At 35.2% G+C, this 16,032-nt stretch overlaps 1 protein-coding gene across 1 annotated transcript; it reads right to left on the reverse strand.

The window, feature by feature from the left end:
* Positions 1 to 128: 128 nt before the first annotated feature.
* Positions 129 to 13,633, reverse strand: LOC102231925 (ATP-binding cassette sub-family G member 2-like). Its single transcript, XM_023334355.1, has 15 exons — positions 13,422 to 13,633; positions 11,863 to 11,922; positions 11,318 to 11,432; positions 11,077 to 11,229; positions 10,252 to 10,409; positions 9,294 to 9,445; positions 8,409 to 8,504; positions 7,764 to 8,014; positions 4,668 to 4,750; positions 3,521 to 3,610; positions 3,323 to 3,444; positions 3,096 to 3,250; positions 2,288 to 2,377; positions 760 to 872; positions 129 to 690 (listed from the first exon to the last, which is right to left on the reverse strand). Exons 1-15 carry the CDS (start codon positions 13,631 to 13,633, stop codon positions 543 to 545), a joined length of 1,998 nt encoding a protein of 665 aa, XP_023190123.1. The 3' UTR covers positions 129 to 542.
* Between the last annotated feature and the right edge of the window lie 2,399 nt (positions 13,634 to 16,032).

Here is a 16,032-nt window from a genome sequence, read left to right on the forward strand (position 1 = left end):
AAAGTGCTTTACATCATAAAACACAAAAATAAAAGTCATAAAAACACAATACAGTCACTAATTAGAGAAACCAGTAACATTACATTTTATGGAGTTCCATCATCAAAATCATCAATACACATCAAATATGTTGGTCAATATCCCATTTATTATGGTTCAAAAGCAACTCTAAGAGTTACATTTTTTTCATAACACTCTGTCATTATTCGATTGATTATCTTAAAAAGAAAAACTGTAACATAAAAAATCAGAAGCAGAAAATGATGTAAATACTTTTTCACAGAACTTTATAGCCAGAAAAAATGCAGATCTTCTAAAATCTACGATTTTCCAGAATCTGCTGGTCAGAGTGAAATCCAGCAGTGTTTGTTTACTTTAAATTATGAGTAGTTTTCCTCCATGTTGACACATTATTCTCTTTAGATGTAATTTCTAACTTTCCAGACGTTCGGACAGAGCCAAGCATTTTATTTATCGTTTCTTTATGGGAAAGGGATGCTCACGTATAAGAGAGTATAAATCTTAAAATGTTACAGATTAATTCAGGTGAACTTCCTGATGTAGCGCAGTTTCAGGTAGGCGACGAAGAGGAACACGACCATCATAACGGTCAACGCCACGTGGTTTTCCCACAATCCCCAGGAGCTGTACTCTATCCCCAGGTAGTCCAGGTACTGCTCACCTGTACACCTGGAGGAACACGGCTCTGCTTGGTAACTAGATCAGAGGAGGATTTGTGATCCAGGAAGGTTTACTCACATCTGGCCCGCTGCGCTCACACCGCAGCCCGCCGTTGTTGCAGACATGTTGGCGTTCTGGATCGGCGGCTCCTCGCAGAAATTCAAACCCACAAACTCGTTGATCTTCAAGGCCTGAATGTGGATGACATTGATATCAAGAAAAAAAGAAAACTCAAGAAAAAAAACCTCAAACACACTTACATATCATACAGAGGTGTGAAAAGGGGTTTGGCTCCTTCCTGATTTTTATTTTTTATTTTTTCTGTTGTAGTTGAACATAAGATTTTGCTCAACAACCTCCTTCCCTCAGTTAGACATGAACTGAGGGAAGCTCTAACTGTGAGAGCTCCTTGTACTGGAAACTGGCTGAGTTTTCATTACAGATGTGAGCAAATCTTAGACAATATTCCTCTAATGTTGAAAAAACACCATTTTGCAACTGCGGTGTTTGCATTATATAAGAAATGAAATTAAAATAAGTTTGTTCACTTATTAAAAATCGTGGTGGCAATGGATGTAAACAGTTACATGAGCTTTCATTTATCAGCCAATCAGAGGAGATGTCTATGGCTTATTCAGGGGCTGGAGCAACAAGTCCTGCTTACTTGGGAGCCGCCATGTTTGTGGTGTTTTGGGGAAATTGTAGATGGTGATTTTACAGAAGAGCTATGGATTCAACACGTTAGAATGATATACAACTTTTTATGAACTGTGAGAGCTCTGGTGTAAAATAAAGAAAACATAAACAAACCATCATTCTCCTACTACTTCCTGTCGTCTTTCTTTCTTCCTTCCTTCCTTTCTTTCTTCCTTTCTTTCTCGTTTCTGCCAGTAGTAACATCTGGCTGTCAATCATGTGACTCGTGACGCTAAAAAATTGCTGCCATTGCAGTTTTGTGAAATACATTTCAATACGGCTGAAAAACCATTTCACCATTTCATTCTAGCGCCAAAACATTTAACCTAAAAACAAGGTGTTATTTTTTTTTTCAAAATTTGCATGCTTCCTTAAAAGCTAACTTATTTCCGTAATTCCAATTTACACAGTTTTATGGTAAATGGAAACACAGCTGATGAACATCTGTATGAAGGAGTGTATGAAAACCAGAACCAGAATTGTATCAAGCACTTATTTCTAGCAAAAAACCCCGAAAACTAAATTAATTATTAAAAATCATACAAGATAATTTTCCAGATTTAATCTTAGATTTCTGTCTCACAGTTGAGATGTAACTGCATATACAAAACAAAAACATTGCATTATATTGGAAAATATATAATGTTTATATTTTTCTACATAAGCATAGATCATGTATGTGTTTACACATTACATATATGATACATGTATTATACAATATATATTCATGAAATATATTTAAATATTTAGCAAAATATGCAAATGATTGACAGTTTCTATCTACAGCGATATATTAACATGATTATATAACGTGTGTACTTCACTCTGATTAACTCTGAGCAACACTACACTTAGTAAACGTGTCAAACATGAAAATGTTTAAAATTGGGTTTCCTCTGTTCACACTTACTGCGAAGCCGTATCGAGGAATGCTGAAGTACTTCAGCCAAGCCAGCCAGTCCACAATGCTGGGAAGGTTCACCAGCAGACCGGAGAAAATCTGCAAACACAGATCAACATGCAGAGACTTTCAGGACGCTTTTCCACAGCAGACAGGCTGAAGCTCCTCTAAAATATCCTCATTTTCTCAATACGTCACCCAAATCCTGACAGAGTTCTATAAAATAGCAACGGCCCAATTTGGACACAACTTGGTACCTGCAGACCAGGTAGAAAAAGTTTTAATTGTTTTATTGAAAAATATGTGGAATGTGCCATTTTTTATCCGACTAATCGTCAAAATAATGAATTAATCAATTACCAAAATAATCATTAGATGCGGCCCTAAAATGATCAGGAAAGTGTTTTTTTAAACAATTTAGTTATTGTATGTGCATCTATTGATGCATTTCTAGTACTTTATAAAAATGGCTCAGGTGGTTAAAAAAAAAAAAGTTCAATGTGCCATTTTTGAAATCTGATTAATCGTCAGAATAATTGATTAATCAAACGCTAAAACAATCGTTAGTTGCAGCCCTAATGTTTTCAGGAAAGTGTTTTTTTATTTTTATTTTTAAAGGGATTGAGTTATATTATGCATAAATAAGCCTAAGTAATAAAATTAAAAATATGTAAAATGTGCAAGTTTTTACCCGAATATACGTATGATTAATGGTCAATAATCAATTACTAAAATATTTGTTAGTTCCAGCCCTCAAATTTTCAGGAAAGTGGTTAAACAGTGGCTTGTTTTAATCAAACATTGACAGTATTCTCACCATCATGAAGACAAACGTTATGGTCATGAAGATGTTGGCGAGAGCGACGACGCTCTGATCGGCTGAGATGGCCATGGTCATGGCTGTGGCCGTGTAGGCCACCAGGGTCACTGTGAACGTGAAGATGAGAAAAGCTTCCACTGTGGACTTCAGCCCTGAGGAGACAGGACATCGTCTAAGTTTTCCTTCAGAAACAACAGGGATCTGCTGATCAAGAACATTTTTACCAATCAAAAAGTAGACGACGGCGCTGAAGATAACAGAGGTGACGGTTCGCATGGCGAGGTCACAGAGGATTTTAGATAGGAAGTACACAGATACTCTGTAGTAGCCACTGATGTACTCATGCCTGTGACAAGATGGCAGATTTTAAGAGTCCAAAACTTTCAGCCACAGGCATTTTGTCTTCCTGCAGGACGACATACACAAACAGGTTCCTCTCTGTGATGAAGAGCTCGGCTGCAGACACGGTGCTGAAACACTGGTTGGTCGTGATGAAGAAGAGCGCGCCCATCCTGCAGGGAACAACAAACCAGAACGGATCTCTTTCTGGAACAAATCTCTACTTTTCCAAAGGTTTTATTGTCTAGGTCAGAGTTTTTCATAGTGAGGGCCGCCAGGAAGCGCTAGGATGGGGGGAAAGATGAGGAAGAAAATGGAAAATATTTTTTTATGAATGTAATCTATTTCTCAGTTATTATTATAAAATAAAAGTTAAAATAACTAATTGAAGATAGAGACAGAAAATAGAAGTAGCCTTTATTGCCCCACAGAGAGGAAATTCAGGAAAACTTTATTAGCCATGCTCGTCTTTTCTGATTGGCTGCTGGTAAAAGTTATCAAGTTATTTTTGCTCCTCTAGCAAGAAATGGAAAAGTTTCTGATGAGAAAAAGACAGAAAGAGACTTCCTGCTGCTCAAAACCTTAACTCTGAAGATAAAATAACATTTGATGGAATATTTTTAAAAATTGCATATTTTCTTATCAAAAAAAGGGATTGTGGTGGAAAATTTTTATCTGATAGTATATTCAACATTAGATAAATTTTTCGCAACAGAACTCATTGCCTATTAAAATTTAAAAAATCAGCATTTATTCAAAATGAATGCTATAATTATTCAATAGTAAATAGAAGTGAGAAAAATAATATAAAATTAAATATTTCGTTACATATTTTGTAGCATTGTTTGTAGTTTTAATCTTTTAAATTTATTAAATTTGCAGAAAATAATGTGCTGTGACCACAAGGGGGCACCAGATGGGATGTCACAATTAGAAACTAACTTGGACATTTCTACTTTATCAGAGTCAAAAACCATATGTGAAAACTTCAAACAAGTATTACATTATTTATATGTCTTGTGTTTATTGCAACTGCAGTTTTAAATACTTATTTGCTGATTTAACATATCTGGTGCAAAACAGTTACTATAAATCCAGAGTGAATCCTCTCCATGAACTGCCTTTTCTGCATTTCTGAGTGACTGTGAAGAGTCTCTGTAAATAGGAATCGTGAGGAAAGCCTAAACCTGATTCTCTGCAGACTCTCTCGAAGTTATTTGCTTTTCTGACCTGTTTTGAAGACCACTCTGATCATCTTGGACTGCAAAGAAAATGGCTCCTACAACGAGGGCAAGGAAAATGTTGACTCCCACCTGAAAACAGAAAGAGACCAAAATCCATGGTTCCATCAGCTACTGAAAGCAGAAAAGCCCCAGAACATGACTGTTATTATTCTCTTCTGAAAGAACATCATGTGTTAGTTTTACACCAGATGACACCAAGACCTTCCAGAAAGTCCCACTTTTGTCTCATGAGTCCACAGAATATTTCCGCTAAAGTTTGGGTGACCATCATGGTGTCTTCTGGGAAATATGAAACGGATCTTTATGTTTCTCAGAAGTGGTTTTGGTCTTAGAACTCTCTACAGTCAGTGCTATTTTGTCCAGTCAGTCTTTCTTATTGTTGGATCATGAACACTATGGCAACATAGTAAATAGTGGAAGCTAATGCTAAAGCGCTAATTTCAACCAACCTGAAACCAACTGAGCATCTTTAGCTGCGTTTCCATTGACCACATAATTGCATAATTTGATATTTCAAAAATGAATTCAAAAACATTTTGGCACTAAGGTGAGATGTTTTTTAAAAATTATTTTTACTTATTTATTTTTTTTGGCCGTATCAAAATTTGGAATGGAAACATTTTTCCATCACAGGAATCATATGATCAACAGCTGCTACTACTGGACAAACCACGAAGAAGACAACAGGAAGCAGTTGGAGGATCATGGCATGGTATGTTTTTTTATGACTTATTGCAGAACAAACTTACTCGTCTGATTTTAATTGAGTTGCTTTGATGAAAACACCGCAATTACAAAATTATATTTTGTTTACATTAGCTGAATATTGAGAGGACATCAGTAGATTCTAAACTGTTTACTATCACACTACTACTGCCTGTAGTGCTACAGGAAAAAGAACTCCTACATAAACTGACTTCAAAATAAGAGCATGAATATATTGCTTGAAGAATTCTTAGCAGCTGATAACCAAAACTTCAACACAGATGTAAAACTTTATTCAACTCAACGTTTACCAAACAGTCAAGTAAGTTAGCGTTTTATAATTTATACAGAATAATTAGTTTAGGGGAAGCTAAATGTTCTATTCATCCGAACCTGTTCTAGAGTGAAAGTTATTTCTGTGGACAGGGTTTTCCTGGAGGCTTTAAAGCTTTAGCAGTTGGTTTATATCTGCTTCCAGGTCAAAATATTTAAAAGACTTTCATTTGGTTTTCTTTATATTATGTAGTGAAAGCTTCTGCAATCATGTGTTCAGTTTTAATTGAACAAACAATGACGACAGCTGACAACGTCAAAAAGCTGCTGGTATCCTAGCAACCCAAAACGACGGAAGAAGAGATGGCGACAAAAGACAAAACCAGATCCTGATTCACTTCATCTTTTTCTAATTCTGTAAAATCAATGTGTCAATTTGATCCTACTTCATCTTGTCAGACGGGTTCTTTTCAAGTTATTTCTTGCTCTAAAAGTAATCAGGCTTGGATGTGGCCAGTGAATTTGAGCCAAAAATCAAAGCGATCAATTTATTCATAACTGTAGAAGTGAGGGGTGTAGCTACTTTATATAGGGCAAGGTTGGTTTAGATAGTATTTTTCCAATAATAAATTAAATCACCTGAAAACTGCGCTTTGTAATTACTCAGATTACTTTTGTCTGGTATTTAAATTTAAGTGTAGAATGAGGAAAAAATGACCAAAAAGAGCTAACAGCAATACAAGTTTAAGCCTAACAAGTTACGGGTCATGACAGGACCGAGAGGTTCCCAGGGTGAGCGGATAAGTCAGTGAGGTTGAGGCTTTTTGACCTCATTCTCCTCAGTCCCTCATGTGGAATCAAGGGCGGCGTAGAGCGACGGGTCATGGCACCATCATGTGACGACTCCCAGATCCGGGCCAAAGGGGCTTTTGCCTGATATGATATCACTTCAGATCCAAGCCCAAAGAGGCAGGAGCAGGGTCACAACAGTCGCCAAAGCCGATTAGAGCACCCATGCCTCCTGGAGCACCTCTGGTGGGATTATTTTGACTCCTTTAGGGCCAATTAGCTGTTAATAATTCTTAAAGTGAGGAGACTTTTATCAGCAATTCACTGCCCCAGAATGACTAACGAGAGCAATAAAAATGTTAATGAGAAAAATGGGGGCTCATTTTTCAAAGTCATATTTTCATTACATTATTCAAGTATTTATAAATGTCACAATTTCAAACTAAATTTTAATTAGCAAGCTAAATATTTAGCTCCAAACTATAGATTTAGCTTGCAAGCTACACTAAATATTTATCTTCAAACTAAATATTTTATTGGGGAATTAAATAATTAGCTTGAAGCTAAATATTCACCTCTTAGCTGAAAGCTTGTCGATAACAGGAAGTGGACTATCAAAATAAAAGCGGGGTCGTGCGAACCTGAAACTTGCGCTTATGCTAGTGAGCTGACGCAGTCACCGAAGATGTAAATCCAAAGATAAACATCTGTTTTGCCCCTAAATAGCTCATCCTAAGTGAATCTGCATGTTAGCTAAATAATTAGCTCTGAGCTAAATATGTGAAGCTAAATATTTTTGGTTTTAAATCACATATTTACCTCCAAACAAAAATAATTACCTTTCTAGCTAAATATTTTCTTTGAAGATCAAATGAAATATTTAGTTAGCAAGCTAAATATTTTTTGAAGCTATTTATGTAATTTGTAAACCACAAATTTAGCTTCAAACGAAATATTTAGCTTGCTAACCATGATGCTAAATATTTAGCTTCAAATATAGCTTAGGCGTAAATATTAAGTTTGCAAAATAAATATTTTGCTTTTTAATTAAATATTTAATTTGAGACTTACATTAATTAATTAATGAATACTTTGAAAAATTAATTTCCATTATTTTGCTTTCTTGACAGACTAAATAGCCCAAATTATTGCTGTTTTTTAAAAAAAAAAACTAACTTTGACTGACTAACTTTCTCTGAAAAACCCATAGTTTATTATAACGATATAAACAGAGATAAATACAGTATGCACTCTTTTTCTTTAAAGGTGTTTTAAAAACAAAAATGAGATGATTACTATGAATCAATAGGTTCACCTGTGCCACAGACGTTTGCGGAGTCAACATGAGGTTCTGGAAGGTTCTCTGAAAAACCCATTGGAGTTGGTGAAGGAAGGAGGTGTGGTAGGTGATGCTGCGAGGCCTCATCTGCGATGCGCATTCCTTGGTTTGGAGAATACGCCTTAACTCGGCTCGTGTTTCGCTAGAGTAGCTGCTGTTCTTGAACTCTTCTACAAGGCGTTCCTCGATGTTCTGCCTGGTAGAACCAAGTTCCTCAAAAGTCAGATCTATTCATGAGTACACAAGGCAAAAAAGCTTTGAAGTATTGAAAATATCTCCTGACGAGAGTAAGAATCAGACTGCATCACAGCAGATGAAGACACCATTTTCTGCTTATATCTACATTTTGAATGTCTTTATTGGGAGAAAAGTGGAACCAAAGTCAAATTTCTTGTTTTTGTTAACAAACTTGGCAAATAATGATTTCTTAAAGAGTCGTCTTTCAGACATAATCCATCTCCTGGAGATATTTCTCCTTAATCTGATGTTTTCATTTTGTTTTCACTCACAATAAGACTGTAATTAGTTCTGGCTCACTATTGACAGAGGAACGGATACAAAAAGAAAGTCCTTAAAAATGACAGCTGTCATAGACATAAAGTTTTTTTCACATGAATTTACCTGCTGTGTCGTGAACTTTTGTTGGCTTCGTGAAGTCTCCATTTATAACATCCAGGAAAAAGTCGGCTGGGTTGTTGTGAGGCTCACATGGATAGCCTGGAACATTAAAACAAACCCAATAGAATCAATCAAAAACAGCAACAAATCCACAAAGATATGATGAGATTCCATCAAGATCACTAGCTGCATTTCAACTAACTATAGAATCGCACAAATTAAAATTACGAAAATAAATTTGCTTAATGGAAACACAACAAGAAAAGACTCAAGATTTTGGATTTTAAAATAAATTGCACTACATTAAGTGTTTTTTTGGGCGTATCGAAGTGGATGTATTTTGCAAAACAGCGATGGAAACATGAGTCACATGAGCAACAGCTTGATGTTACTACTGGCGGAAACGCCAAAGAAAACGACAGGAAGTAGTAGAATGTTGACTGTTTTTTTTTTTTTTGGACACCTGGATCCACCAGAGCTCTTACAGCGTCACACAGTTCATAAAAAGTTGTCTCATTCCAACATGTTTGATCCATAACTCTTCTGTAAAATAGGTGACTACAATTTCCCCAAAATGGTGCATACGTAGCCGTCTTCCAAGTAGGCGGGGCTTGTTGCTCCAACGGCTGAATAAGACGGCGACGTCTCCTCTGATTGGCTGGTAGAAGATGAGCTCTAGTGGCATGGCTGAATTATGAATATTTTAAAAAATCATGTAATATGATTTTTAATGACTTATCACGTGAACAAGCTTAATCACTTGTGATTTTCATTTAATTTCTCATTTAATGGAAACACGAGAATTTAAAAATTCTGTTTTTTTTTGTTTTTTTTTTACATCATCAGAATATAGACAAAGATTAGTAATGGAATTGCAGCTATTGTCACCAATGTTGGTAAAGTAGTCCAAAGCGTTGGAGGCTGGTCCATGGTACACCATTCTCCCACCAACCAACAGAGTCAGGGTGTCAAACAGCCGGTAGATGGAGTAGCGCGGCTGGTGGATGGACATGATTATAGTTCGACCATGACTGGCCATCCTGAGTACACACAGTAAACACACACTGCAATATAAACACAAGCATGTTACTCTCCATTCCCACAAATAGAAGCAAACACACATAGTGGCATCCTGATAAAAAAAACTACTTCAGTAGTTTGTAAAAGTGAACGTTGTTGTGATGATGTGCTGACGGCAGAAAGAGCAGGAGTTTCTTAACCCTCCCACGGTCTCAACAAACGGGGTCATTTTACAAGCTTTTTACTCAAACTTTTTTTGGGTGGTTTCGGGAACTGACGATCTGACGGGACAACCACTTCCTCCACCCCACTGCTGACAGTGACATCTGCCGTGCTTAAAGAGACAGAGGCCCAATATCAAGGCGTCAGATTTCAAAGTTTACCGTTACAGTGACAATGTACAACCAATGTTTATATAGTTAACGAAAACTAACAAAAAAACTGAAACTGAGAAAACATTATCATTAACTGAAATAAATAAAAAACAGCAATTAATGGGGAAAACTATTACTAATTGGAACTACATTATAAAACTAATTAAAACATATTGAAATTATAGATATAATATCTTTTGTTTTTGTGTTTATGAATATATTTAGTAGCCTTTCGATGTGACATTTATTTCCTTCCGCAATCAATTTACGTCAGCTAACAAACAATTCATAAAGCAGTTTATTTGCTTTATGAATTGTTAAATAAGTTAAAATCTACTTATTTAACAGCCATATTTTTTTGCCAAACGTGTCAAAATTTTATGACTAGAATATGTTTTTTGTAATTCCAGTTTGCGCAGTTCTGTGATTAATGGAGACGTTGGTTTGTTCACCTTTTGAGCAGCAGCAGGACAGAGTTGGCTGTGCTGGCGTCGAGTCCCGTGGTCGGTTCGTCCAGAAACAGAACCGCAGGATCGATGATCAGCTCCATCCCAATGCTGGTTCTCTTTCTCTCACCTCCTGAGATTCCCCGGGTCAGCTGTGAGCCCACCTGCAAAAACAGATTAACACTTAAAACTGCAGTCTGCAACTTTTATAAAAAATTATTTTTACATATTTGTTGAAACTATCCCGACATGGTGACAGTATGAGAAAGATAATCTTTGAAAATATCAAGCTCCTCTGCCTTCTTCCACTTCTCCCAATGTTAACTAGAAGCAACCAATGAGATCCAGGAGGCGGGTCTTAGCGCTATCAATCATGTTTACGCTGCTCGTTCCACTGATGGTGGCGGGAAAATGGTTTTCCAGTCACCGTAAGTTGTTTCTCCACCATTCGCACATTTAACAGTGCGTTCATCAGGATGATTGACAGCGCTAAGATCCTCCTCCTGGCTCTGATTGGTTACTTTTGGTTGGGAGCAATGCAGTTCTTCAGACAATAATACTGTAGTAGCTGGAAGAGATCAACCTTTTCACAAATTATCTGTGTTTTATCAGCGCCTTCCTAAAATAATGGCATCTTTTCTTCTTCTTTTTTGCCTAAATCATTGTTTGGAAAAAAGAGGTGGTGACTTGATTTAGGCCATTATTTTAGGAAGGTGACGTCACAACATGGAGATGTTTTCAACAGATATGTAAAAAACATCTATTTTTAAAAAATTATAAGTTACATTCTGCAGCTTTAATAACTCATTTGAGGAGGTTCTGATGTTCTACCTTAGCGTCAGCCACTTTGGTGAGACACAGCTCCCTAAGAAGATGATCGACTCGAGCTTCTTTCTCACGTTGTGGCACAGAGGCGGGAAGCCGAAGCGCTGCAGAAAAACTTAGATTCTGCCTCACGGTGAGAGTCCCCATGACTACATCTTCCTAGAAACAAGACACCATCATCCACACAGCAATAAACACCAAGTTTATTTTGAGTTTACAAGGAAGCGCAGGTGTTTGATAAACTCACCTGGACCACATAGCCAGAGAGACACTTGAAGTTTGGAGGCTGTGGCGCTTCGTCGATAAGAACTTCCCCTAATAAACCCAAAGGATCTTTTCTCCCGGCCAGAATATCCAAAAAACTTTAGGAAAAGTATGTATTGTTATAACATGTTAATATCACACGTTTTACTAAAAATTTGGTGTAGAAATTGAAAGATTTTAATAGTTTTTTTCACTGTTGCACTCTTTGGGCTTCCTTAGTTCAGTGATATCAGATCGCTCACCATCCTGTTTTATAACCTTAGATGTTTTACAGCTTGTATTTATTTGGTCAGTTAAATTAAAATAAAAGCAATTTTTTCAAAATATTTTCTGCCATTTTAAATTTCTTTTTAACAAAAGAAAGCGAGGAAAAAAGTAATTAAAATTGGAATGTCAGATTTCATATGAAACAACCTGAGATTTTATTCTTAATCCATATTGATGAGCTAAAATAAACCTGATTTTTGCCAGGACACCTTTCAGAGTTGCTGTAAACGTTTTAAACGTAGAGTAGCGATCAATACTTACGAAGATTTTCCACTTCCAGTTGGTCCAAGAATAGCATTTAAGCCAGGCCTCATAATCCCACTGAAACACAAATAAACAGGTGGAAGAAAATGAAATAAAAAACACTGTAGCAGCGACTAACAGTAGTAGATTCATTCATTTAGCTGAAACTTCACAAGCAGATAAATAATCTCCATTGAAGCTTTTTTTTAGATTACAAAAAGCAACAATATCTCATGAAAGGTGGAAGCAAAACCTACTGAGCAACAATCGAGGGGGAAGAAAGTCTAGAGCAAATCCTTTGAAGCTCTTAAAGAAAAGTCACAAAGAATCAGTGAAACAAAAAGAAAAATAAGACTGAATCAAACTCCGCAGATGAATCACGTGATGCTGTTTAATTCGTTTCCCTGGCAGTCTGCTCTTTACTGCATTAGAGAGATTATATGCAAGAACCCATGCTTAATATAATATAATTAACAGGGAGGCAGGTGGAGGTCAAAACACTTATGAAATTATTCATTCTTCCATGGGAAATGTCAGTAACCGTTAATACCATCTGAGAGGAACCACTGTAAGAGTCCATTCACTATTGTTCAGCAACACAATGAGCCAAATCCTGCAGAATTGACATGAACAATGTTCTTAAAGTTCTCCATAATTTCACTGACTTGAAAGGGTTATTAAAATACGCTGCTACGTCTAGTCAGAAATAATTAGCTGAAATTTTTCTCCCGAATTTGACAGACTAACAGAAAGACGACTCCTGTGACCTCAACGGTTTACGAAAAATATTCTTTTGAGTTTTTTGAAAATCTACTGTTAGATATTTGGTAACACTTTATTTGGAGTTGTGACTGACATGATATTGTCATAAACACGAAGACGTCTTCATGAATGTTTATGTCACAAAGTGTCATTCAGTAAATAATGACACTTTTAATGCAACGTTGCATTCAAAGTCCATTAAAAGTGTCAACCTTGCATTATTTGGTACATAATAAAACTTTCAAAGAATAGTTGCATTAAAAGTTGGATTAAAAGTGAATAAAAAGTGTCAACTTTCCATCATTCGCTAAATAATAACATTTTTAAAGCAAAGCTGCATTAAAAATGTCAGCTTGAAAAGTTTTTATGTAAAAAATAATGAAAAGTTGATACTTTTAACGCAAAGTTGACCATTAATGCAACTTTTAATGCAATTTTGTTTTAAAAGTGTCATTGCTTACTGAGTAATGATTATTCTCTAAATAATAATCATTGTTATTTAAGATTATTAAATAATCCCAACTGCAGGATTGGGATTTTGCAGTCGTTATTATTTAGAGAATAATGATTATTCTCTAAATAACGACACTTTTAAAGCAAAGTTGCATTAAAAGTTTCATTAAAACTGTCAGCTTTGCATTAAAACGGTTCAAATAAAATGTTGCCAAATATGCTAACAAACACATGACTGAAAAAAAACTAAAATGTCACAAATTTAAACTAAACTATGGATGTATTGACTAAAAACAAAGCAAAAAAAGCTTTGCTCCTACTTTACCATTCTGATGATGATTTAATTTAATAAACAAACTTACTTGAGGTCCGTCAGAACCTCCTTTGGGTTTGGTTTGGCTTTGCAGAAGAAGCCGCTCCTCATTTGGACTTTATACTGGATGCTGTGGAAGCTGACAGTGGAACCACAAGCCTGGTTGGTTCTGTTAAAGTCCGGACTCGTCTTTGATGGCGACGTCCCATTGGTGCCGATATCTTCTATCATCGCAATGTTGATGTGACCGGCGCCCTCCATCAGTCCGAACAGAACCAAGAACCCTGAAAATGCAAAGAGACTTTTGATTTATCACCGGGAAATGAAATATAAGTCAAAGATTTCTGATGCCAGAATCATAAATGGCATAAACTAAAGATTGTGAGTGGAAAACAGTTTATTGGCAGTTTATTGATCTGTGTCACACTAAAGTTATCAAATAGGTGTGTGAAGATGCCACTTTAGATTTTAAATTCATCATCATTATTAATATTAAGAAGTTATTTAATGTTATTTCCACCTAAAATACAAAAATGAAATGACGCAAAAGCTGCAAAACATTAATACCTCAGAATCATCTTGATCAAGTCGATTCAATGTGTTTGTGCATATTTTAATTGCTTTTGTTCTTTTAGACTTTATTTAGTCAGATACAATATTTAAAATGTTCCAAATGAAGAAGCAAATAAATAAAGTTTTTATCTAAATTATACTGGAGAAAGTACAAATGTTTAAATTTCCCCACATTTTCCTTTTATTTATTAATTTATTCATTTCACTTCTGTTTTTTTTACTTAATTTTTATATGTTCTCATTATTTTTGCCTCAATCTAACAATTTACTTTTATCATTGTTTTTGTTTCATTTTATTGTTCTCTTATCTTCATTTCACTTGTATATTTTTCATTATAATTTAGGATTACGTAATTTTTCCTTTATTTTTTCGACTGCTCTGTTACTGTTTATTCCCTAAACAGTACTACTGTTTAGTAATAGTAATAATAATTTATTATGTTAAATTATTATTAACATAATAATTTCATGTTATTAGAGACCAGCACAGTTAATTCAAAGAAGTGATGAGTTACTAAATTAATAAAACTTTTAAAGCTGACTCAACATCTGGATTATTTTTGAGGAATTTTTATTTCTATAAAAATGAATAACTTTCTTCTTAGTCATTTCCTGTAACACAAGATATTAAGTTTTTATTTTAAGATAACCAGGCTTATTTTATCTAAAAATGTGGAGAAAAGTTACTCTTATACCTTTCTTTGAGATACTTTGAAATGTAAAATATATTTTCAGAGATTTGCATTGTTTTTCCATCAGGGAAACTTTCTTTACTGATAGGAACATAACCTGATAATTGAATAATTAAAAACATGCTCCTATTAGGCATGTTTTGGCGTCACTCTGTTATAAATGCAGCTGAAATTAAACTCCTTCAAATGAGCAAACATATAAAGCAATTAGCCCTCAGTTCTTATTTTAACATACAAAACATCCTCATTTCATTTTATTTCCTTATCTGTGAGGATTTCTGTATTTCTGCAAGGAATTCAAATGTATTTTAAGAAGATGGGAAAACAGAACAAGGGTTTTGATGAATGAAAATACAATAAAACATATTATTGTAGAAAACGGTCACAGTTAAGCTTGGAGTTTACATCTAGTACTTTTAATCGAATAGTAAATAAAATCACCTCATAATACATCTCAGTATCTTTTTATCCAAATCAGGCATTGGTTTGTGAAACCTGAGGAAAATGATCAGCGCCGTAATGCTGCTGGAGAAATAAGAGATTTAATTTTTTCAGCTACTCACCAATTGATGAAGAGGAGCGATGGCGGCTGCAGACTGAGAGGAAGAGTTCGGGCTGAATAACATCAACTCATTAGGGGCCGACAGGTTTAACTGCGACCCCCACCACCCTGCATGGGGGAGTAACCCTTTAGCTCCCTGCAGCTGGATGCTCAAACTTTCACTTTTCATAACGATTCACTGCAACTTTTTATTCTTATTCTTTTATCAAACATGTCACTGTTTTGCTTTTTTCCACTTATCTAACCGCTTCGATTCAAAGAGGGAACCTGAGTAAATATAAAGAAGCTATTTCTAATTTATTTATTAAGGGGGAAAAGCCAAACCAACCTGACGCTTTGGGAAAGTATAGAAACACAAAATTTTAGAGTATTTTTGGTCGCATTTCCAGTGAAAATATCTCAGCACACTTGAAATAAGACAAAACTAATTTACAAGTAACTTTTCAGCAACATATCAGAGCTTAAGTCATTAATTCCTTAATATGGATGAAAAAGTACTAGTTCCACTGACAAATTATGGAAAAATGTATTTTTATGAATGAAATAATCTGCCAGTGGAACAAATTTTTTTATTTTATTTACATAAAACAAGACCCAATACTTGCTGAAATTTTTTTTGTAAGTTTGTTTAGTCACTACATTACAAAAAGGCTAATAGTTTATAAAAGGTTACCCATTCATCTATAAACACTTTATAAATCATTAACTGTTAATTATGCATTAATTAAGGGTGAGAAGGAGACTATATACTAGAAAACAAAGTTTACAAAAGCTTACTGTGCTGACAAGGTCGTCTGAAACATTTAGCGTAAAAACTCTAGATAAAGTAAATA

The sequence above is a fragment of the Xiphophorus maculatus genome, chromosome 5, assembly GCF_002775205.1.
Source record: "Xiphophorus maculatus strain JP 163 A chromosome 5, X_maculatus-5.0-male, whole genome shotgun sequence".
NCBI lineage: Eukaryota > Metazoa > Chordata > Actinopteri > Cyprinodontiformes > Poeciliidae > Xiphophorus > Xiphophorus maculatus.

Excerpts from the sequence above, each read along its gene's own strand:
- LOC102231925 (XM_023334355.1), bottom strand. The coding sequence starts at position 13,633 with ATGGAGGGCGCCGGTCACATCAACATTGCGATGATAGAAGATATCGGC. Across the intron at positions 3,611-4,667 it reads CAGAGTGGTCTTCAAAACAG|GATGGGCGCGCTCTTCTTCA; the intron begins GTCAGAAAAGCA and ends TGTTCCCTGCAG. Across the intron at positions 3,251-3,322 it reads CGTCGTCTACTTTTTGATTG|GGCTGAAGTCCACAGTGGAA; the intron begins GTAAAAATGTTC and ends CTGTCTCCTCAG.